Source organism: Ornithodoros turicata, chromosome 4 (assembly GCF_037126465.1).
Source record: "Ornithodoros turicata isolate Travis chromosome 4, ASM3712646v1, whole genome shotgun sequence".
Taxonomy (NCBI): Eukaryota; Metazoa; Arthropoda; class Arachnida; order Ixodida; family Argasidae; genus Ornithodoros; species Ornithodoros turicata.
The window spans coordinates 75368542-75394740 of NC_088204.1; the positions used below are offsets into that span (position 1 = coordinate 75368542).

The window sequence follows — 26199 nt, forward strand, 5'->3', positions numbered from 1 at the left end:
CTGAAGAAGCGAATTCGTGTCTGTCCTGACTTACAGCATTTGGCTCCAGCACGCGCAGAAAGGTTGGTTCGGTTTGGTGGAGGAAAAAAATAAAAATAACACGAAGAGAGTGGGCTACTCCAGTTCAATTAAATATCCAGTGAAGTAAAGAAAAATGACAGGAAAGGAAATTCGACCAAGTATGGACGTTGTCTGTAAGACTTCTGAGTCGTCTACTGCGAGCAAGCTCATGATAACGCTAATTGTTCATAATGTGTTGCTTTACATCGCTATATAGACAGCTCTCTGCGAGTCCACAGTAAGACCAATAGAAGATCGCCGAACTCCCGAAGAACATCGCCAGACTCCCAACACTGACTCGACAAAACTGCATCACACTTTGCACGCGTAACCCAGTCGTGTTATCAACAAACCGTTGCCTTCATGCAACATGGCGCACGAACCTTCAATCAAAGCCTCACAATGTCGCGTCCTTGCGCGTTCCTGCACGTATTTTCACACATCTCCACCCCGTCATATGGAGGCCTAATCGTGCACGATATAGGACGTGCGAAGAATAACGGCACAACCGTCTCGAGGAAGCATAGTCACGCCTAGAAGACTGCTTCCCATGCCGGTCGCGTACGGCACCCAATATAAATACACCATGTAACCTGCTTTGTACGTACGCGATGCCTAAATGAAGTGCGTTGACAAAAGGAAATCGCGGACTATATACTTTCGACGTGCACGAGTCGTTGGTCTACATATGTATCACGGGGCCTGTGTACACAAGTAAAGGGCTGTATGTGTATAGGGTTTATAGCGTTGTCGTGATTTCCGTCGACCGGACGCGCAGGGGCGCCTGGTATATAGAACCGGCTTGTATATAGGTACTCTGTATGCGAAGCTTTAACGAAGAGGATTCACACATGATAATCTACTCCCCGTTGTTATTATTAGGACAATCACTACACGTGTAAGAGTCATTGCTCTATACTCTCAGCTAAGCCTGTAAAGTTTATAATGTAGCCGTGGGTTTTGATCGGAAGACGACTGCATTGTTGCTCATTTAGGATGGTCGGTGCAAGTGTAAATACGACCTCGAGACTTCGCAAAACATTTCTAGGAAACAGGAAACACTATATACGCGACCTTCCATAAAAACGGAACAGCAGAGAGAGAAAAAAAAAGAGTAAAATACGAAAGAAAAAACGGTGGTGAAACGTCGCTTCCTCATACTATTTCCCCACAGCACTCAACCAATCACGATTAACGAGCTTATCTCTCTTATTTCGCGCGTTGCGCTTGTCCCTCCGTCGCTAATGCGTTGTCAGACCTTCCCATTAAAGGTATCTTCTATCAAAAGTTGGCTCTTCCCTTCTTCTTTTTTTTTTTCTTCTTTAAAGCTCCGGGCGGCACTGTCTGTTTTGTTAACGCAACTTTCTAGACTTACGTGACTTGAGAGAGAGAGATAATACCTGTTTATTTACAAACATTGGAACTGAGTGACACCCTTGAGGGGTCTGCTGCTCCATTTCTTGAAAGCGTTTCAATAACGCATGAATAAAATATACACACAGAACAGAAAACACATGCGACGACACACGCATACACACAATAAATATATACATGACATGGGATGTGAGGTACATCCCGGTGCTGTTGTGATTTGATTTACATAAGGGTTAGTAACGGGTGATAATACGGGAGTCTTTTAAATAGTTGCAGAATGCTGTTAATGCGGTCGTCTGATGCGATTCATTTTGCCAGGCTCCAATGATCTTCACGAAAGAGAGAGGTCGATCATCCAGCTTAGCGAGCGTGCTCGTGACTTGAGCGTGACTTGACGTAGCGAACGTGACTTGAAACCGCGACCGGTATCGGGTCGTGCATTCTTACGCTGCGACAGCGCTGAGTGAACTACCCGTTGACCGTTTGGTCCGGGGTTGGGGGGGGGGGGGGGGTTATTTTCGGTGTCGGTAATCCGTTTCGTAGACGTTACGAAATTAAGCAGCGTCATCTAAAGAGGGGGGGAGGGGGAATGGTGGAGGATTAATTCGGGGTCGTGTTAGGATTAAGTATTGCCAATTTGGAGGTCGGGAATGTTGTTCAGCTTGATAGAAGGCAATAACGCAACTGTGTAATGATTTTCCCAGTTGTCGCAATTTGTCCGGTGCTCTTATGGCTTGACATGAATGTCGTTGTTTTTTTGTGTATGGAACATGTTGTTCGCTGCAGGATGGTACATCTGCTCTTTTCTTTCTTTTTTTTTCTGAACGCCGCTTTATGTGATTAAATTAAGCGTTAAAATTAAATAACAAAATTATATTGTAGTTAAAATTACGTATCAGCATGATTTAAAAGTCCCTGTGCGCGCTCAAAAGCGCCCTGTGTGTACCGATCTCCTCTGTTTGTCCAGTTTGCGCTGTTTTTTTTTCTTTTTTCTTTTCATTCTTAAAATGGAGTTTGGTGTGTAACGTGCCATTCGAAATGGTACTTTATGCGGAACACACCATTTAGAAGGGTGTTTCGGAAATTGACTTAAAACATACACGAAAAAAAAAAAAAAGAAAGAAAGAAATATGGATGCCACAGGACAAGGCATTTTCACCAGCCAGGTGTAAATGAAATTTACTGGGTACAGCAAAACACCCCTCGTCTTCACTAGAATCTAGTCTTCAGCAACGATGCAGACGACATATGCTTTGTACAGCAGGAGAAAACAGAACCTGATGGTAGGCGGCGCCCTCAGAATGAACGGTGCATATGCAAAAAGCCATGCGCTATACAAAGGCTTCTGTCTTTCCCTCTCCAACAATTACAGCGTTAAGTCAATTACGCCAGGCGAGAAAGCCAACGCGTTCACAAAAAAGGTACCCTCCCTCTCTTGCCTTCTGTTTGACGACGGTCCATTTGCCTGGTTCTCATGGCGGACAATACAGAAAGGTATAATCGCTTCTCACCGCTACGTTCGTTGCAAGATGAAAGTCGCAGTACCGCTCGTATGCTAAGTGTTTATTTTCACGGTCGGGCCGAACAGCGATCTGGTTTGAGCTTCTCTAAAGGTTTTTCCCTTAGCTGTGACGTATGAGGGTGAGGGTAACTCGTTGCGGCTTGAAGTGTAACTTTACTCCTTTTTGAGTGTAACGTGAAGCTTTCAATACGAACTGTCCTGTTGTAAGAATAAGTGAGAAAAGCGCTGAAATGGTTAGTTGTCAGAAGTCCACAAGCAGAAAATTTCTGAGTGCATTTTGTGTCTTCATTATTTCGTTAAGTTGATTATGCACTGCATTCAATGCGCACAAAAAGAGAGGTTAGGAGCTTTGAAATTGTTCAATGGACGCGCAGCTTTTATGAAGATATTAAAGAAAAACACACCGTCAATTAACAGGCACTCCGAAGGGCGTTTTCAAAATCTCCGTCGACGTAATGCGAAAGTCTTGTAACGAGAACTCTAACGTAACGAGAAATCTTCTAATCTTGTAACCCGTGTAACGAGACAGACACGTCATACCACGTATCATGCAGTCGCTTTCACTGAAACTCACTAAAGTCACTTTCCTAAAACGATCAAAAAGCAGACGTTATAGAACCCTCGCGTGACTCGATCCCTGTTTCGGAGAACCGGCTTTCTCTCAATAAAACCAAGACCTAGACACCAACCAAAACAACTCGTCGCGTCCACAAATTCAAACAAAACGCGACCACGTGTTTTTTATTGCCTTTTCGGGGCAAGATTTGTGTAACTTATAGCGCGCTCCTATAGGTTTGAAACACAGGTCTCCGATTCAGTTTCTGTCGTCGTCTGCGAACTTGCCCATTGTTGCCAGATATGTTCAATAGTCCGCTCATTTTACCCTGCCTCAAGTGTGTCCGTTGTGTTCGACCGTAGGTCTCCCGAATCACGTTCGCCTGGTAACTCTCAACGTTGTTGCACTGCAGAACAATGGCCTGACGCTGTTAGACTGAACTAGCAAGGTTTTTTGCTGGTTATGATTGCGGTGATATCGTGATATCGTAGTTGATGGAAAATCGTGTTCGTGAGGAAATTTAATATGGATCGAGGTGATCCGTAATGGGCCACTTTATATTTGTGTCAAGTTCACTACTTGGCGTCGAGCAAGTCGTGTTATTATTCGTCCGCTATCGTGCATATCCGTTAGACAATACGTGTTGCAACTGGTACAGATTAATACTACTCCATTACCGCTTATTCCATTTCGCTTCAAGTATTCAAACAGTGGAATCGTGTGTTTTCTCAGTGGATGTAATAATAGGAGAGCGATCTCGCCTTTTCATAATATACCTATACACAATAATTTATATAACACAATCTATATATAACACAATATAACTATATATAACACAATATAAGACAATCATCTTCGAAGTTTTAGGTTCCGAGACAATATTACAATCAGTGGCCGGTCTGCAGATGATTTTGAACGAATTTACAACGAATTTGCACGTGAGGAGAGCCAGTGTGTACGTGCACGCGTACATGTGCGGCGACATGTTGCATGTGACGCAGGGATAGGACTACGGACTACTTCGACTACCTCGAGTTCTTTAACGTGCAGTGAAATCTCAGCCCACAGCATAGCACAAGGCGAAGACGGCGTGCCTAGGCAACTAAGGGCAATCACGAAGTTGCTGGCATCCTCGACCGGGTTCGAACCCGCTACCTTGGTAGCAGTAAGCGGACACGTCACGTATAGTCGCCCTTGAATCATGCGCCATTGTTTAGAACTAAGGGTTTCTATTGTCATGTTCAATCTTAAGATCTGCACGTTTCGAGTCCCGCCCTGCGCGCTTGTTCTTATTGGCTGCAGCACGACTCTACGCCGCGACAATAAGTAGTGCGCCGTTACCGAAACGCGGCACCTGGTGGCGCTACAGTATACTTTCTCTGGCGCTACAGTATAATTTCTCCGGCGGAGTAATCTTGCTAGGAATGACGCACTACATTTCCTGTCGCTCTTAGGTATAGAACACAAAATAGTCCGCACCTAAAAACAAGCAATAAAAAGCCGCACTTAACACTTTCTCCCGCTTCGAAACACTAGTCCTACAACCGTGACACCCAACGTTCAACGACAAGCAGCATGGCCCAAGTTCGCGTTGTGGACGAGTCAGGACGTCGTCTGAAGTCTCTCTGTCGAGACCCCCACAGAGCGACACGCCTGCGACAACGAGGCCACTGCACATTTTCGCCGAGTCAAGAATGTGACATTAGAACGGAGCGCGTTCTTCACCTGCTTCAGACCTGCAAGGCCACAGTTGAACGACTTCACATGGAGCCGCTTCGTAGAATGATGATTGAAAGGGAGCTTATATGTTTTGCATAATTCTAGTGCCAGCTCCCTGTCGCCCGGGGCGTTACCTCCGCGAATCTCTCGGAAGCAAAAAGAACGCACGCTTTGATCAAGATGGATACGAGCCTGTCTTCCCCCCTTCGAGCTGACCGGCCAAGGTTAGACCGGCCGCACGAGTAGCTTTCTCGCGTACAGTTCGCGCTATGTCTTTGTGCGGAGACTATGTAAGCAGTCTGTACGATGTGCTTTCGCATTGTTGTCGTACACGGAATACAAAAAGTGGAGGACTCGTTGGAGGTGAAGTACTTGACGCAGAATTTGCTGCACAAAGTTTATAGCAGTTTACTTGTACAGTTGTCCGAAAGCCTCCGCAAGTGCCTACGCTCAGCACTCGTACCATTTGCTCCTCAAAAGGAGTAACAATTGCACCGTCTCTCCACCTGAAACCCAAAAGAGACTACTAACGATGGTATACTTCCGACACTCTTTTCCGAGTAAAAGTAAAAGTCTCGCGGCTTTTGGCAATCGCCTGAGAAACTACTCACCTTCAACACGATCTTCCTGGTGACAGCACAACCTTCCTGGTACCAACTTTACTGCTCCATTTCTCTCTTGAAGCACATCGTCAAATTCAGCTTGCCTTCGCGTGCTGCTGTCGTTCAAGCTCGAAGCAACCTTCAATCTAACCTACACTAAACCAGTCACGAGGCGGACTATATCTTCGCGCCGATATCCCGTACCATAGACGCTGCAACTGATGCGTGAACTTCACCTATAAAATGATCGTTTTATTTGATCGAGAGCAAAAAATGATGTAGTATTGTAACGTGTGCACACAACGTCAATCAACAGTCGGATTCTTGAGTGCGTTAAGCTGGCATTGTGCCACTGGTATCACGGGCGAGGTCGGCATATGAGTTCGGCACAGAAACGTACTCACCGCTTCACTGGTCGTTTTCACGCCTGCTTCCGAAGAAACGCACTGATCCGTGAATTTGGTCAAGCAATCGCGAACTTTAGGTTTAGTAGCCTCCTTTTTCTTGTAAGGTTTTGAGGTTACCTTCAAATCAAGCTATTGGAGGTGTTCCAGAACACCTCTTCCATGGTGACTACTACGTAAATTACCCGGGGATAAGACTCGTGTAGTGAGAGTGGGATTCCAGGTTGCTATGAGGACGATATAATGAAAAATGCGGCGAATGATGCGGTTTTGAGTAAAACACTTTTACGCGTTCGTCGCAAGAGCACAGTTCTCGCGGCACGAGTCGGTTGAAAGATAATTGAAGACTGCGTCATGTCTCTGCCCAGTGTAACGGGCTGAAACATTGCACATATATATGTATGCCATTTGATGACAAAATATGCACACACACACACACACATACATTGGATGGTAATGGGCTGGGCGATTCACAAAATATGCAAGTTGACTCATCGGAGCCGTAAAACTGTTGATTGCATTGAAAAAAATGTAATAATGTTTCGGCTTCATTGGAGCGCCGTGAATACTATCTCCCTGTACTACTCGCACCCTAGGTTTCTTACATTGCGCCACCTAGGGAGAGTGCTGTGAACAGCATGCAGATGGCGCCGACGGTGACATTGTCTATCCTATGCAGTTTTGCTTCTCCAGAGCGCATAAGACTTCTGCCAATATGTCGGCACTTCTTCTGCATCGAACTGCCGTCATTAGACTACTATGTTGTGCTGTTATTAGACAAGGCGTTCTGCTTACTACTCTGAGACGCACCGGTGACAAGAACTACCATAAAGAAAAAAAAACTATTTCACAATTCTTAACTATGTAGTATATTATCAACAACGGTGCCCTGGATGCCGCAGGTAGAGCGAGGTGCTTCAGTTGTACAAATGTTAACACGCCCGGAGAATTATTAAACACGTCAGACACTATACTCAAAGACAAACTGGTTGTTGTAGTTCTTCTCGACTCAATAAAGGAGGTACAAAGTAGCCTACTTAGTGGACATAATCTTATACTGATCGACACGGTCACACAGGCATTACAAATGGCAAAGTGGTTATGTCGAAAGGCTGCAATTGTGACGGAATGAAAAACGATAATGACTAACCTAATGAGCCAACAAGACACAATGACGGGGAAAGGGGTGAAAGGAGACCCTGAACTGCAACGTAATGAATGGCTTTACAGTCATATCGCCGATCGTGGTAGGTGTGATGCAATGCAATGTTTTGTGTACTGCCCTCTACGGGGCGAATTTAGCATTTATTTCGATCGCGTCGTAAAAATAGTATATCCTGCCTAAAACTTTACAAACCGGTATCCCAATTGTCTGACGTTTTATTGTATTTCTTTTTCAAAAGTTACTATCTTGTAGCAACAAAACAACAACAACAATAAATGATGGAGAAGTGATGATGAAATAAAAAGCTAATCGTAATGATGCAAAATCTCATTCCGCGTGTTTTGAATGCAGGGATGGGAAGTACTTGAAGTACCCAGTAAACATTAAGTACATTTCACAGTATACCTGTGCTTTACTTAAAGTGCGTTTCAATTTGTGTAATGGGTACTGTAATTTAAGTACTTTTCTTCGGTATTTTCCTTTCAAGTACGCAATTAGCACTACAAACGCGAAACTTGGTCGCCAAATAACTTTGTTCGATTCATATTAATGAGCCAGCTGTAAACTATCCATGTTTTCTAACTATCACTTGGCAAAAAGGCTTGCTAGAAGCATTCTAAAGACAACAGTCGAAACATAATAGTCTCACCTTTTATCACTACAAAGTGTTGAAACGTCCAGCGATACGATCTAAATTTGTAATGTACTTGATCAGTACTGCAAAGTACTTTGCTAAAGGCTTTGTACTTTACTTTAAGTACATGTGTAGTACTTTGTACTGTACTTGAAGGTCAATTTTGAGGTACTTTGCACTGTAATGACGTTTTTCCTTCTTTGTCTGCTGCATGTGCTTGTCACCAGATGGCTCAACACACAGGAGATTAGTCCGTTGTTGTAGATAGCGCCGCCTATGTGTGGTGATGTGAACAATGAAACTCATATAGACAAAAAAAAAAAAAGATCTATCGACAGAGACACGCCATTCAAAGTGCATAGGATGAGATTTTACTTAATTTTGTTTCTTCTTGTCGATAGCATTTGCTCGCTGCTTAAAGCTCAGCTCCGCCGATTTTCGACTGTGACAGAATGGAGCCATGCTTGGGCTGTGCGTTCGTTTCCGCACAGGGAGCATACATGTGAAAATTTTTCACCCATTTGTTTGTAGTTTTTAAGAAAACAATTTTTAAATTTTCCTGGCACGGCGATCCTGTGGTCGGCAAACCCTGACCAATCCCGGCTTCGTCCTGGCTTAGCCGCGCTCGTGGCTTGGCTAACGCCAAATCGTCGATGCGATGGAGGAGATCTATGGCCGAAGGTGAATGTTTTGGGTGTGTTCCGCGATAATTGCTGTCGTTAATAGCCTCAAAGATAGTTTTGCCGGTCTTCTTTAACAAGCTTTACAGGATGGCCTCGTTGTGCAACGACGGCCGTCGTGAGCGGACATTCTGTGCCCGCACTGTGCTTCACGCTACCAACAAGACCTAACACCTAACGTGTGACGTACACTTACGCATTCTCAATAGCTTTGGCAACGCACTATGCGCGGACTTGCTGCGCGTGCAGAAAGCACCACCAAGGCTATTGAGAACGAGAACGTGCTCGAAGACGAAGTATTCCTTATAAGAAACATGATAAAACGGTGCGGTGGTCCCCGATAGCTCGTGACAGCTGTTTCAGCACGATACAGCGGCCATGACGGAGTGTAAACACAAACTGGTTGCCAGGCAGAGCTGGCTAGGTGTGGCTATCCAATCCGCGCAGTTCCAAGTATGACGTCACAAGTGGAACCGCCGCCCGGTAGTTTTTCTCAAATTTCTCACGAAGGGGTATGGAAATTTGGAAAGCAATGTGCGTTTATGAATGAAGTTGGGACCACGGTTCTAAATATCACAAAGTCTTCATACTTTCGGAACAGCAGCGGAGCTGCACTTTAACAATGTACGCATCAGCCAACTTGGCGCAGGGTATTAACCATGAAATTTTCGGTTGTATTTTCAGGGGTGTACTGCAGGGAGTGCCCCGGCGGCAGGATGCTGCCCCCGGGCCATCGGGCCAATGAAGGCCCTGGCGGATTTCACGACCCTGTGGAACCTAAGAACGCATGGGAACTACGCTTTGCGTACAAGGCAAGCTCTTTCATAACACCGACATTTTCAGAGTTTCATTCGTGTGTTCGTATCCGGAGCGATAGTGTGCTATAGTTCGGGACAACGTACGTACGAGCTACAGTATAAGTGACGTTCGCACACACACACACACACACACACACACACACACATACATTGGATAGTAATGGCATTGGATGACGTTCGCAACTTTCTTCATCATTATCCCATTCCAGTGCTTGCTCTTGTAGAGGCTAGAGTCCCTACATCATTTAGAATTGCAAACTACATAAACTATATTTATCCGGGCCAGATTCCAGGTTCTAAAAGCCGTGTTCTTATCGCCGTACGCTGGGACATCCCCATCAGTGTTTTTACAGTCTTCAGTCACATATGCGACGGAATATGTGGCCGTTAAAGTGAAGCTGTCATCAGGAATTCTCACTGTGGTAGCCGTGTACATTCCACCCAAAAAGACAATTGACCCAGTCAAACTCAGGACCCTACTTGGGGCATTACCACCGCCCGCTGTTATCTGTGGTGACATGAACGCGCCCTCCCCACTGTGGGGCAGTAAAACAATGGACAGCAGAGGGCTTAGTAAGCTGGAGAGCCTTTTTATGAGCATGGATTTTGTGTGTCCTGAACGACGGTTCTCCAATATACCTTCGCGGCCCAACGTACTGTAGCTGCATTGATGTGACTGTGTGCACCCATGGAATATCAAGTCAGCTACACTGGACGGTAGACATTGATACAAACAAAGGGCAGTGACCATTTGCCGATCTATGTGACAGATGAACGAGAGCATATCAACCAACTCCAAAGAGGACAGTTACGCTGAACAACTGGAAAGTCTTCAGACACCTTAACACGAAGTCTCTGCAAAACTGCGGATGCCTGACGGATTTTGCAGCGGGAATACTCAAAAATTTAAACCAATCCAGTAAGACTGCATATTGCAGGGTTGATACAGAATTCGAGCATCTCGTGCTCAACGTAGAAGAGCAGAGCGTCGCTATAGGAGATCGGACGACATAACACACTGGAAAGAGGCCAGCACCCTGAAAGACAAGATCCGGAGACATCTCAAGGCATTAGCAGTAAAAAAATGGGCAGATACATATGTAGTGCTCTGAACCCCGCTGTACATCCCTCTAGGTTATGGTGCATAATCAAGGGCTTGAAGGCGCCGCCGTCACCGATATCTCCATTTCGTGCCATAGCCGTCAAAGCTAACGTAGCGGAGAAGACCGTGGCAGAAAGATTTTTGACTTCAATTACCAGACCACCCTACGCAGCAACGAGTCCCCTGCATTGGCAATCAGCGCGCGCTCAGCCAGGGTGTTCATCAATATCACAACGCCCCCTGCGACTCCAGAACTGGATGCAGACTTCACTATCACCGAGCTGCGACAGGCATACACAAGGCCGCAAGCAAGAAGACAGCCCCCGGACCTGACAGGATCATATATAACCATCTGGCAAACCTGGGCCCAACAGCCACGGACAGCCTACTAGCACACTACAACTCCATATGGCAAGTTGGACAGCTCCCCAAGTACTGGAAAACAGCACAAGTGGTCCTAGTCCTCAAACCTGGCAAGCCAACTACAGACATCAGCTCCTATCGTCCCATCAGCCTCACCAGCTGTATGGGGAAAGTGATGGAACGGATTCTGAAAAGAGTGCAGTGGTTCTTAGAAAAGCAAATTTTTTCCCCCGAACAACTTCTTGGATTTCGTAGGGCATGCTCCTCGACTGACTGTGTAATAGACCTCATCTCTGATATTGAGCACTGTAAAGCCCTGTCGTACTTACATGACGGTGGCTGTCTTCCTGGATTTAAGGCGGGCCTTTGACACGGTGAGCTACCCTCATCTTCGGCAAGGTTTGCTGCATGGTGGCGTCGGCGGACGAACTTACCAGTGGATCTCTGACTACCTCACAGATAGGACCATGGGAATGATAACAGCAGACGGAAGAACCAACTGACTGCCAGTTAACCAGGGAGTACCACAAGGGGGAGTACTTAGCCCAACCCTTTTCAATATCGTCATGGCTGGAGTGATACCCCTACTCCTCCAAGGTGTGAAGATCACTGTGTACGCGGACGATGTGTGTATCTGGGCCAGCGGACGAGATGTCAGGCGAATCAAGAACACTTTGGAATATGCCATGGAAACAATCACAACATTCTTCGAAGAGAGCGCTATGGACCTTTCCCCGGAAAAAAATGTGTTCATAGCCCTCACCAGGAAAATGTCAAGGACTTCAGCTTAACAGTAAGGGGCGAAGCAATCAAGAGAACATCCAGCCAGAGACTCTTAGGAATCGTCCTAAACCTGTCGTGGACACAAGAGATTCGAAAACTTCAGCAGAAGACCAAAACCTATATCAACATTATGAAGATCATGGCCGGTGTAAGATGGGGCAACACGAGCATGATCATGAACTTTCATCAGGCACTGGTACGCCAATCACTGGCACATAGCATTCCACACCTACAAAATATCACGGCTCATCAGGAAAGAAAACTGGATGCAATCCTAGGAAGGAGCCTCAGGATTTGCCTCGGAGTGCCAAGAACAACCCGAACGTCTCTTGTTCTCGCAGAAGCACGGGAGCCTCCTGCGGTCGTACTTAGGAGCCAAGAGCTAGAAAGACATCTTATTCGACTCCTCACACGGCACTCCGATCACGAGCTCATCAAAAAAGTGGCAAGTAGGCACAAGAGCAGTGCAGCACGGAACCTAAAGCAACTACTGAGAAGTCTCCCAAAGAAAAGAATACACACCATGAAGGAAGACCGACCTCCTTGGCTCTTGCACGAGCCTAGAGTACACGTGACCTTTCCAGGCATCAATAAGAAGGCTGACACAAACTCATCAGTGCTCCGAACATTGGGCCTCACACATCTAGCAGAAACGTTTCCAGCCAAGACAATGATATATACGGATGGTTCCTGCTCCCAGGCAAAATCTGCGAGTGCTTTTGTTGTCGAAGACGTCAGGAAAGGATACTGGCTCTCCCATGGCACGTCATCGACTATGGCCGAATTGCATGGGATCTTCAAAGCCCTGCGCAATATCAGAAAATCTACACCAAAAAGAATGGATCATCTGCAGCGACTCCTTGTCCTCCCTCCACATGATCAGTCTATAGGGAGTGACACATACGTCGTATACAAAATTCTTACTATTGTCACCGACATCAACCAAGCAGGACACAGCGTTGCCTTTCAGTGGGTTCCTTGCCACTGTGGAATACACGGGAACGAGGCTGCGGACGAAACAGCTAGAGAAGCGCTCGTCAAGAGAACCCTCAGTGGAATTCCTTTCACAAAAGCTGACGCCAAATCATATATCCGACAGCCGACAGCACAAGGATCGGTACACCAGTGGAAAAGAAATCTCAGACTGTCCGACTACTTATCCCACATCGACCCGGAACTAAATGGTATCATCCCTAGAAATCAGCAGAGGTCTATCCAAACAGCCGTCCACAGAATTCGCCTGGGACAACTCTACGCTCAGACAACTCTTTACCGAATGAGGAGATCAGCATCGCCACTATGCGCAACATGTAAGACGCGGGAATATACGCTCCACGTGATCATCCAATGCCCCGTCTTCAAACAGCAAAGAGAAAGGGTGGAAGCTGTCCTAAGCAAGCTCAACTCGCGCCCCTTCAGTTTTTGTAAGCTGCTAGGTAAATGGTCCTGCTCAAAATTGCAAAAGAAAGCGGAGAAAGCCCTTTTCGTTTTTCTTAAAGAAAGCGGCATTGCAGACCGCTTCTAAACCTGGACTCAAAAACATGAGACCCAAAGCGAAAGTGTCACGTGTCATTCACTCAAGAGTGACACATGCTAAAGACTTTTCTGTGGATATCACCTATACAGCCTATACACGAAATGGAGCTGCAGGCGACATATGAAGTCACCACATAGCTCCAGCAAACATCCAGTTAAAAGACGAAGAAGAAGATAAAAGTACTCCGCGCATTCAGAGTGGGGCAGAGTGGACAGACGGGGAAGCCGACTGAGCACAGTAGCGACGATCACGTGGGGTTGAAACGTGACATGTCACGTGGCCATATAAAGAGACGGGTGGACCACCGCGGTAGTTCGCCCCCACGAAGCTACGGCTTTAAAACAAAAGGCACGAAGCAGCTCACAATAATTAATATTGCGCATGTGCACGATACGCCATTCCTAACGGCAAGGGCATGATACGTTCTTGGAAGCTTGAAAAAAAAAAGAAAAAAGAAAAAAAATAAAGGCAAACCGCAAATTGGCGGCCATTACACCCGGGCATTTCGAATTCGGATAAGGACGCCCTCTCAACTCTCACCATACGATCCATTAGGCATGCCACTAACAATTCATACTCTGGAGCAATTACCGTCATAATGATTACATGAGCCCTCATTAGTTTTCTGCCCTTTCATAATCCATACAATCTTTACCATGCATTTGCAGCAGAACGTCATTACATTGTAACGAACCACCGGGTGCACAAAAAACGCACGGAGAAAGGAGCACTCTTCTTGACCCCAGACGCTTGCTCATTGACATTATAAATCTCCACCCATTCTTGCACGACTAGATCTCATCGTAGATCGGATAAGCAGAAGCAGAAGAAGAAGAAGAAAAAAATATATACTATTCAGTCGGAAATAATCTGCAGCGTGAAATACAAGGTGGGAGACCGGCATGCATATATGTGTTCCACCGTGAATGCGAGCCGGAGCTATAAATAAAGAGTCGATCCGCAGACAGGGGTGAGCCCCTTTATAGTATGGAGTGGGTTGGGTAGAGGTAAATCAAGTCGTCTGCTTACGCACAAGGGGTTACCCTTTCGTTGGCACCCGTTCTTTCCTTTGCCTATTTCGCCGAAAGAGGAAGGTCAGTGGCACCACCTAGCGGAAACGGAGGTTGTTGGCCATTGAGTCCCTGATCACGAGGATATTGGTGCGAGGCGTAGGAGCTGCCGTGCAGACTGAACGTCTGTGGGCTGAAGCAGTGTGTCTGCGGAGATAAGGGGCAGCAGAACGCTGGCGGGGGTGGTCGGAAGGCTGTAGATATGCAAGCTCGTTCCTTAAAAATAAAGAAAAATCATGCCGACAAGTTTCAGCACGGTATAGATAGATCGAGAAGTTACCCGTCAAAAAGAACTCATTACGAGTTAAGTTACCGTGTGAAAAAATGTAACTAAGTTAATAACAAAGTTCTTCAGCCTGAAATGTAACTTGCAGTTACGGAGTTCCTTAAAAAAAGACAAAAAGAAAAAAAAACGAACGAGTTGCTTCCAATTTACTTCGAACACAAAATAGCACTACACAGGTGCAGCGTGCGAGAGCAGTTGATTTGGACCATGAGTTGCCTGCGGAGGAGTGCAACAAGCTTAGATCGTTTTCGTTTATGTCTAATAATTCGAACGCTTTTTATCTTAGTCCCTGTGGGCGCATACTCGTTTAGCTTCATTTCAATGGCAGCGGTTCTTACTTCCTGAATAAAGTACTGTCATTGATTGAATATCACGTTTTATGGCAAAAAATGCCATGAACGAACCGGAGAACGAACCGCAAGAAAATATGTGGACGTGAGTGGAAAGCGAATTAAAAGTAACTTGGAACATAGCTTAAGTTACTTTGGCAAAGTTACCTGGAAAAGAAACGAGTTCCTCTGAAAGTTACCACGGCGCAAAAGTACCGAATTAAGTTAAAGTTATAAAAAAAAAAAAGAATGAAAGGAACTTGTAAGTTGTAACGAGTTACCTCGGACTCTGCATGATATACACACCATATTTATTTATACATAACATGTTGTTACTTTCGGAAGCCGAATGACAAACATTTTCTTCTTGCCTTTTTACAGCGTTACGTGCACCTTACGATCCGCGCATAATATATATAGTGTATATATTTGTGTGTGTGTGTGTGTGTGTGTGTGTGTGTGTGTTTGTGGCCGTTGCACTTCCATACAGCATTCTGCTTTACAAACTCTGGCAACACCATATTGGGTCGTCACGTGATATATCCCTCAACCAATGCCGCGCACAAGGTACCAAAGCCAGAAGCAGAGCTTCATTAAACAAAACTGGGCGTGTTACGCCGAATGACGTATTAGAGAGCCCCCTACCGCGTGCGGCGCGAATGCACGTTTGTGCAGTTTACCGATTCATAGACGATCATCGGATAATTTATCATTCATTTGCGCTTTTATTGCTTTTCGGTTACTTTTTTTTTGTGTGTGTGTGTTCTAAAAAAATCACCCTTTCAAGTACGTCATATGTCGAAGTGAAATGTGCTGTCCACTCATTCATTCGGTTTTTTTTCTTTCGTGGCCGCCTTATATTGTGCGTGATCGTTATTAAACCTTTGTGATTGATGTCCCGCCTCTATCTCTGAGGGACAGTTGTCGGTCTTTTATCATTTGATGAACGTTTTTCGCCGAACTGGTGGTATAGTCATTATGCGGTGGTTCTGACATTTTACGCGATTATTTTTATCGAGTGGCGCGTGATCTATAACAAGGAACTGGCGCCTTTGAGATATCATGTGGGTCTGGATCGTAAAATGATTGTAGAGAGGTTGACCGCTCTCTGTTAATTGCTGGGTTCAAGGGTTGTGCGGACGTGATGGTAATTTTTCTTCTTGGAAGTATCGCAGGCCGGATGCCAGTGTGATAGCGGTAGTGAAGAATAGAAACGAGGCCGATAAGGATGTTGTGTTTGATGAAAGGTAACATACGGTAAACGATGACCGCTAGCGTGTCCTATAGGAACGCGTGGCAAGATGAATTGCAAACCACATAGAATTAGCTACTGATGGATGAGGGCTTTGGTATTAAGCGGAATCCCACTTCCCATTTCTTAGTTGTCCTCAAGGCAGATCATCCGTTTCTCTGCAGCACGGTGATGTATTCAGCAGACACCACCAATGTAACTTGAGGAATTGGCCGGAAAACGTCGGAATTAATTGGGGAATTAATGAATTGGCGAGTTAATCGCGAACTCCGCTATAGGCTGTGCTGTACGTTTGAGGTTGTGCCTCTGTTATATAGGGTAGACGTTGTGGAAGGATGTCTGCACAGTTTCCCCTGGTGTGTGATGTGGTGTGAAAGAGGAAGAAAAAATTGGGGGCGTAAGTCACGACAAAGTCAGACTGGCTACTCCAGACCACTCAGCCACAGTTAGTTGAAAAAATGAAAAACGAGAAAACCCAGTAATTGAGGAGGGGGCACAAACATCATGAACCAGTGGGAGCACTTGTCACAAAAGAGGGAGGGACCAGAAAGTGTCACAAAATATCGATCAGGTGCGTTTCTTCAAGGAAACTTCTGAGCGCTTTCAATGCAGCCGCTTGATGATTGAATGGCCGGGGACCTGGTGCGTTTTACAAGGTCAAATGATAGGGCGTTCAGACGAGCCAGACTTGCTTCTAATATAGTGCGACTCTCGGCATACTTGGAGCAACTGAGGAGGACGTGCTCTGGGCCCTTGACAACATGGCACTAACTGGCAGTTTGGAGATGGTGACCTGGCGAGTTTGTAGAGCAGCAGACCTCTGTACGGGACATTCAGCCGGAGCCTATGCAGGAGCCACGCTATTTGTCCAGGAAACAACAGAGGTACCTGGAAACGTAGCCCGCGGTCGACCCTGTACAACAGCGAAGGTCGAGCAGATCTTGTCAGCCAATAGGGGTTGCTCAGTTCACTCCGGGTGGTGTCAGTCCACGTATAATCCTTGTTGCGTCCCCTATGGTGAAGTAAATGGCCTTTACTTGAACGTGACCGTGTTGAAGTGCTCGGTGCGCAGCAGCATCCGTAGCCTCCTTACTAACAACAACAACAACAACAATAGATAATGACGATGAGATGGGGTGCTTCACCGCGGTGGTGCGCTACCCTACCCCATTGCACGTGGAACACTATAGAAGATGATGAAGGAAGGATGAAAATACGTGAAAGAACTAAAGCGCCTGGAGCAATCCAGTGGACGACAGGAAGTCCATGAACAGGTGAAGAACCCGACGATGGAGCACATGATATTAATAGGGGCCAATGAATGCAGCTAAATTGAGCGGCCTCTTGCTGATACGGGCAAGCGCAACACACAGTATCCGCCTTTTCGGGCAGTAGAGTGCACATCCCATAAGAATGTGCTGGGTGGTCGCCACGACACCGCAGGTGGAAAACTTCCTTACCGGCTATACCACAGTGACCACGAAACCACTAAGATATGATGTCATGCCCATGCGAGACTGTGGCATCATACAGGTGCAACACATCATGAACAACTAGGGCTAGACACCCTGTGATGAACATAGACGTACTGCCGAGAGCGCACAACACAATAATTTGGCCAAACTTGACTGTGTTCCTTTCACTGTGTCCTCACAGTTGTACGGATATGAACGGAAAATCTCGCGCCGAACTCGCTGAGCTTGTGCTTCCGTTTCGTTATTATTTTCAACGTCGTGATGATCTACCATTATATCGAGACCACGCTCCCACCGATCGCAAAATCTTTGCGTTCCACAAAATATTGTAAAATGAATGGCTCGTTCACCAACACATCGTAATGTTTCATTGGCAAGATTGTAGAAAGGTATGAGGCGGAAGAAGGCCACGTGGGAGTAGAAACCCTTCGTTTATAGCCACGTTTTTTTTTTGTTTTTTTTTCGGGGATCGTTTCAGCCAAAAGCGGGACAAAACACCGTCCCCAGGCAGACTTCTTGGCACAGCGGGTCATGTCCCGCCTAAATCGGGACACTAGCGGGATGGCCAAGTGGGTTGAGGCGTCCTGCTCGTTGGTGGTAGCTAAGGTCGTGCTGAAAACTCGGAGGTGGTGGGTTCGAATCCTACCACCGGCTGTGCTGTCCGAGGTTTTCCCTGGGTTTTCCGAAGACTTTCCATACGAATGTCGGCACAGTACCCTTGAAGTCGGCACGGTACCCCTGAAGTCGGCCCAGGACGCATACCAACCCCCTGTTGTCCTCTCTCCATCTGTCCACATCTGTACACCGCTCATAGTCACAGTTGCTTCGCGGCGCTCACACGGAATTAAAAAAAAAATCTGGACGTCCGGTCACGAAAGGGCATTGCCCTTTTTTTTTTTCATAAAGCGCGTAAAAGCCATCAATACTGAAAAAAAAAAGAAAAAGAAAAACGGAGTTCAAAAAGCGCGCTTCACAAGTTGTTCTATTCAAGTCCCCGTTTTCTATAAGACTTGAAATATGACACGTGGGTTCTGTAGTATAAAATGTGGTAAGGGAATAGTAATATACAAACGCTAGTCTGAAAGGACTATAAGAAAGGACTATAAAAGTGCGTTCGCCTTTCTCGCCCGCTCGATCTATCACTTCAAAAGACTGGTCACGACGAGAGATTTCGGCAAATAACGCTATCACTGTGAGAGCACTTTCACAGATGATGAAGTGGTCGCAGTGAAGAACCCGAACAACCGCAATATAGGAGAGCAGATAACGGTGCAGCGAAAGTTCCCATCGATTCGAGAGAACTGGTTGCCTGCAACAGATAAGATGCAGATTTCGCGGTGCACGTTCGAAAGCGCAGTAGAGAAAGCAACGGTAACAAAAACGAAATGGAATCTCGTGTTTAAGAATTTTATCTCGTCGCGTCGAACCTGTTTGCATATATCAAACTGTCACCTTCTTTCTGTCTCTCGATACCAACGTTATACGTTTCTTTTTTCTTTGCGAACACCTCATCAGAAAATCCGCTATTTCCCGTTCATCGAGATGATCAGGTTGAGAACCTCTTCTGCGCGTGCAACGCTTACAGAAAAACAGGCGTCACCGAGCGGTCATTTTCTACGTTTTTTTCTTTTCATTCTTTCTCTCTTTCCTTATCATATGTGCGGAAGAAGAAAGAGGCGCTTTAATAAGACAATGGCTCCGTTCCTGCCGTTGTTAATACACCTTAATGGTCATGAAATGCACGCAAAGTCACCCAAGGGCTGCCTCTAATAAGGGGATAGGAATGAAGCGAAGAAAACAGAAAAAAACGTGGCCTCAAGTTCACCAGGGTGGGAACGGGGAACCGAGCCCGAAATAAGGACGGTATGAGGCTGATTATATACACATACTAAACTTGAGATAAAGTTGGTTATCTTTTCTTTATTCTTTCTGCGTTTTTCTTTTTTTTTTTGGTATGTGTTTTGACTTAAGGAGAAAGGAAGTGTATTCTTCTAAGGGGGTTGATTTGATTGTGGTGTGACTCTTTAGGAAGTCCCTGTGCATTATCATCAAATAAGGAAATAACTCGCGGATGATAGGGGATGATAGATAATAACCCCTTTAAACGATGTTTCAATGCGAGGTTGGCGTGTCTGTGTGTTTCTTATATTACTCTGAACATGAGTTAGATGTGCTTGGTTCGCGCGGAGAAAGGTTAACGGGACCCGCAGAGTTCAGAATGAAGAGACCATGGTAGGTGGCTGTTGGATGTGTTCTGGCAGAAAGTTGGAAGTCCCGTAGTCGTGTACAGTAGTTTGGACATTCGTAAAGAAGAACGTGAGAGACACACGCAAAGATGCTAAGAGGTCATTGACCAATTTAGTCCCGAAAAAATTACCACCGAGCCGCGGGTCCTAAAGGGATTACAAAGACATGGTACGCAATACTTGTTACACCCGCGGTGGAACCTTAATTGTTAGTTTCGTCAAGTATCGAAAACTGGGACTGGAAGTATCGAACTGGAAGTGCAGAAGATGCGACTACTGTTATCATGACGTGCAACTTCGGGGGTGCGCATAGTGCCCTCCTGTGTTCATCTTACTAAACATAACCTCATGGAAACGCGTGTCACAAGCCTACTGTATGGCGGAATAGAATGAGACAATAATAATGAATGGTGAATAATGAATGAAATGAATGAAATGAAAAAATAATGGTGAATAATGAATGAAATGAATGAAATGAAAAAATAATGGTGAATAATGAATGAAAAGACAATACTTATGAAGACTGTCATTTTCGTAGCCCGCCATACCTACTGTATAGATCACGCGCATGTGCCTACAGGCGGGAGCGAATGATTTTAACCCGATACTTTACTAAACTCACTAAAAACTCACTAAACACATTTCGTTGATAGAGGGTCCCATCGTAATTCATGTAGTTGTTGTTGTTGTATGTGTATTGAATATATTATTGCAAGAGATGAAAAAAGTCGGATGGGCGCGAAATGATATAAATACAAGATAAACGAGACGTGGACAACAGGAGCAGGAGCACCAAATAAAGAAAAGATTTATTATGGATTAAAAGCAGCCAATCAAAAAGCGCTAAGGGAAATTTACATTCAGTTTACGTTGTGGCGGAGGCTCCGCCTTCGTCAGGACAAAGGTATTAAGGGTATAGAATATATATAAGAATATATTATTGCATATACTTATATGAAACATCAGATGGATAGTGGTCGTTTTAACAAGAAACATCCACAGTCTCGGTCTTCGGAAAGGTACGGAGTTTTCGTCTTTAATAAGGGTCACTGATCATTTCGTATTCCTTCATGAAAGAAAAAAAAGAAGATATAAGAACAAACATCAAAACGGAAAGGCAGAAGATATAATGCAGAATTCAGGCTATAAAGTCAGACGTCCTAAAAAAAACAATAAAAAATCAAGAGGACACATCGGTGAACTTCTGCTAAATTCTAGCTTATTTTGCATCTCATCTGAAGTTCCACCTTCCACTTCGACACAGGGGACTCTCTCTCCTCTGTCCTCTTTGCGTTGCTCCGTCATATCTTCCAGACTAACCATCACGCTCTGCATGCATATTCTTGCACTTCTGACCCCCTACATGAATCCCAGACAATTTCAACAATATACTTTCTGTGGCTTCTGGTGGCTTGTAGTGGCTGTTCATGCGGATGATGACGGCTCGACCCCATGATTACGGCCCCCGAGACACGGTTATGATTGGCGGATTCCTATTTGGGGCGTGCCACTCACGCCGACTATAGCTCTCAGGCCTTATTTGCTCTAGATGGCGTTGGTACTGTACTCCAGCGGTGAAACACTCCATGTCATCGTCATCACACGTTTGTTGTTGTTGTTGTTGTTGTTGACATCGTGAGAAGCTTGATATTTTGCTGGAACTTTTCCTTTCGCCGCATCTCACGGTCTTTCTTCCGCATATACATACTTACAACGAAAACTTAAATACAGGGAGCATATTTTTCTGCACCGTTGACCCTATTTTCGTACGCACTGAAACCATCGATGTAGCGTGCATCAGAGCTACCGCATCACTTCAGCCTGCAGGCTCCGAAACAATACATCATTATTTGCTCACTTTTCCCACCGTTAGTCATACTCTATACGATGCTTCACTCTTGTCATCGTTTTGAATACTCATACGCATGTTAGGTGCTCGTGTGAGCAGAGTACAAAAATAGCAAAAACTAGCGCTGACGCATAAGCATCTATAAACTCCCTTCACAACGCAGCCCTTCAAACAAAACTCTCGAATAAAGAAGACGCGCCCAAGCGTTTTGTTCACCCAGCGCTCATAACCCTTCATCAAGAAGAAAAAACCATTGTTTCTGCTCCGACTCTATGAAACCGAAACTATCGCGATCGAAATCTCGCCCATTAAAAGCAGATGATACTCGTGTCGTCATCGCAGTAACCCTCGCTCGCCTTCAACGTTCATTCAGAGCTCACTTGTCAGAGAGCGTACAGGATGTAGTCTACATTTAGCTTTGAAGATGAGCGGAGCGGTATGTAATTTATCACGGTGATTCTTTAGCAGAAACAGGGGATTAGCATAAAGCAGACGACGCCATTTTTCACGGGGGGTAATACAACGTTGGCTTTGAGCGCGCGTGGGCGTGAGAACTTTGAACCGTTTGAAAGAAACATTTCGTGAAGCAGACGACCTGGTTCTCACGTCGATTGGACTTCTCTTCACGTAGCAGAAGCGTTGTTGTCTCATCGTGTGCAACGGGAAAGTTCGTTAAAAGAGAGTGTCGATGTCAGTGTGGCTGATTGAAGATGAGCGAGGCTTTGGCGCGGGGAGGGGAGGGGTAGGACGAGGTCAAGTAATAGATATGTGTGTGGTTTTCTGCCTTGTTTAGTGTTAATGAAGTGTGGCGAAGTGATTTCAAAACAAGGGGAGTTGCGATGCCGTTATGACTGGTCCGTTATGACTGGTGCCGTTAGTTGTGAAGCGTAGCGTGGTTTATTCTTAGCAATTGCAATTTAATTGGGTTTCACTAGGAAACATTGACCTTGCTTTGGTTCAAAGTTCTCAGAGTCAGAGTGATTGATTTTAGATTGTACCGATTACGAGCATTTATAACCGAGAGAGCGAACTGTATACCAGATACCAAGCAGCAAGGAATGGGACACGTACCAACCAAATGTTATTGAGAATGATAACTGCAGGCATAAAAAGATAAACTGAGTTTTTATCTTTTTTACCATTTGCGTTGACCGTACTTGGAATTCCAAAAGAATTGCTGCGTTGGTTCTGGTACCTCCCCAAGCAGCACGATGCACTGAAAGTCGAGTGCAATAGGGGTGGACGGTATGTGTCTTATCAATGTTCTTTAGTCTCACGAGTCTGTTCAAGGCCTTCCAAATACCCGTCCACCCCCATTGCACTCGACTTTCGGTACATTGTGCTGCTTGGGTCTTTTTATCTTCCGGCTACTTACCTACCTTTATGCACTTGCTTAACTTATTGAACATAAAGGTATAGGATGCAAGCGAACTGGTGATAATCTGGAGATAACATTCCTTTGTATTGAGGGAAGCCAATGACGAACTTCCTGTTCGTCGCCCTCAATCTCAAGGAATGTCATCTCCTGCTTAACTTACTTTCTTCTAACTTTACGATATTAGCGAGGAAAATAAAATCCGCTCTTCAAGTATATACCCTGATGGGCCAACAAGCCTCGATAGCCGTGTAAGTCCGTCCGTAACAGATGTATAGGAAGGGAGGAGAGTGTCAGTAGAAAAGGAGAAGTTACAATGGCAACGAAACTAGTGTGGATGCCCGAAGATAGATCCTAACATGGCCATTGAAAAAGCTACCGTATTTAATCACGTTTGGGAGAATGGCCAGAGATGCCGGCAAGTTTTTGTATATGTTTAAACAAGAACACGCATGACGAAAAGTAGCGTCAGTCTAAGCCCGAGCTGTCAACACACCCCCGACCAAAGGAAAAAAAAAAGAAGAAAAAGAAAAAACCTAAGCTATGCCTTCTCACACCCATGCGCTTCCCACACTTCCAAAAGAACCTAATTTGATTCCGTTAGGCTTAACGGAAGGACCCTGCATTGTAAACATACCCCTCCGTCCACAACTAAGGCACGCGCTAATGTTGCCAGACGGAGAGCACGGCCAATGCACCCTTCGGAGAAACTTCCACCATAGAGCACAAGAGAAGTTCACGATCACAGGAGTCGTTTATTATGCAGGCGAGCGCATTATGGCTTCTCGAACCTTCATTGCAATGAACTGGTTTCTGCGTTTTTAATGCTCGGGTGTGTTTGAGATCGATTACAGAAAGGCAGGTCTCCTTCCTACTTGGGGCTTTCTCCAATGGGCGCAGCGGGCAACTATGTGCGGTTGTTGTTTTTGTATTAGCGTTGGAATGGCGGGCCCAGCCCAGTTGCGGCATCGTCGTCTGCGCTCAGGGTTGCCAGACTTCATCTGTAATTAACTGAAAGCGGGGTGTCCCTGCAGTGGCCATATGAAGACTGTCATGTGGTCGATGACATTCTGATTGGGCACTGCCCCGTGATGTCGATGAACTTCGCATGCCGCGTTCTGAACGAAGAGGGCGAGACGCTAACGGTTAAAATAGGAGACAGTAGCGTACTGTCTCAGTTTCCATGTGTGGTTTATAAGCAGCGGATAAACCAATAAGCAGCTTTTACTTTGAAAGGCCCGCACTAACACACAGCAAATAATTAACAACGCTCCAAGGTGATCTGCTGTTTATACAAGCCATAATCGTAAGAAAAAAATTTACAGACGCCCTAGGTATGCACACGTTCACGGTTCGCCGTCACATGTGCCTTATATGAGAGCCATGTTGCCTGGTGAGCTACAGACAGCCTGCGTAGTCGTGTGTATTGTACTGTACTTGTACTGTCTTGCAGGACGTGCGTATTGTCATCACATAGTGAATATAGTACGTGTGAAAGATGGACCTGTTTGCACAGTGCGAAGTTGCACAACGCGTGGTGTGATATGTGGCTCTCAAGACTCGAAGTCAGCATCTTCTCTTTTTTTTTTTTTTTTTATCCCGTGTTAGAAAGAACTGTGACTATGAGCGACGGACTGAGGTTTTCCCTCGGTTTTTTCCGAAGACTTTGCAGACGAATGTGGGCACAGTTCCCCATGAAGTCGGCCCAGGACACATACTAACCCCCCGGTCCCCCACTGCTTCCTGCTGTCCTCTCTCCATCTGTCCACGTCTGCACGTCGCTCATATAGCCACAGTTGCTCCGCGGCGCTAACACGGAACTGAAAAAAAAAGCAGACGAGGACAGGTGGAGGGAGGACAGCAAGGAGGGGGAGACATGGGGGAGATTACGCGTCCTGGACCGAACCAAGAAAAACCTCAGAAAGCACGGAACGCTTGTCTAGTGATGGCAATGCGTATCAATAATGGCGGCGTGACCACGGCTCCTAGGAATCACAAGCGGCTGTAGTGCCAGGCCACACTAGCAGGTGAGCCCGAAAAGATGTGGGCAAATCAACGAACCTGAGCTGCCGGAGGACAGCTCTGCAACGATTAAACGTGTGTACTGTCATCAAGCAGGAGAGCCACCTATGGAGGTAGTCCCTTTTGGACAGACACTAACTTCACGTTACAGTCCTATATACAAGCTAGACAACAACGCTCCTAAGGAGTGTTTGTTTTTCGCACTGACCATACCAAGCGAACAATCCAAACGCGTGAGGGCCGCTGCGGAGTGCAATACAATCTGAGCAGGCTGGGTAGAACATTACTTGCCACTAACCCTGAGCGTGGCGGAAAAGACGAGTAGGCGTCAACGGCAGATTAAACGTGCGCACCTATGGAGGCAGTCCCGACCCGTAAACGGATCAACTGTGTATTGTCATCAAGCGGATCAACGGATCAACTGTGTATTGTCATCAAGCGGATCAACGGATCAACCTGTATTGTCATCAAGCAGGATCAACATATATATGTATTGGCATCATCGTGGAAGACCAGCCATATTGGCAGGGTCAACCAAGCAGGATCGTGTATTGGCATCGAGGCGGAAGACCAGTCACAAGGACTGGCTCCCATATAACTATCTCAACAAGCTAGGACTAAAACTAGAACTAGTGCAACGCCAACTCCTGCTTGTGAAATCACGTCACGTTAAGGATTGCTGTTCGTGCTTGTCGTCGCCATGCAACAGACCAAGACTGCGGAGAGTTGCGTACGGGATAACGGCACGAAAGAAAGTAACGCTTAGTAATGAACAACATACCTTCCATGCGTTTCTTCAAATAGCACAGATGAAGTTAGCCAGCGCCTTCCGAACTCCATAGCACCGAGGACTGCTCTCTCCCTCTGTAAGACTCTGCGAACACCCGCTCGAACGAGGCTTAGAACGGATCAACAACTGAGTGTTACACAGTTCGATTTCCTGTTCAAATCAGTATAAAAATGTCTGCAACTGGTG

General features: G+C 45.8%; 1 protein-coding gene across 3 annotated transcripts in view; it reads left to right on the forward strand.

The window, feature by feature from the left end:
- LOC135391892 (uncharacterized) overlaps positions 1 to 26199 on the forward strand; it is a 149929-nt gene that overhangs the window by 104105 nt on the left and 19625 nt on the right. For all 3 annotated transcript variants that reach the window (XM_064622419.1, XM_064622421.1, XM_064622420.1), the window contains exon 2: positions 9401 to 9528. In XM_064622419.1, the coding sequence (XP_064478489.1) occupies positions 9401 to 9528 (128 nt within the window). The remainder of the gene's footprint in view (positions 1 to 9400; positions 9529 to 26199) is intronic.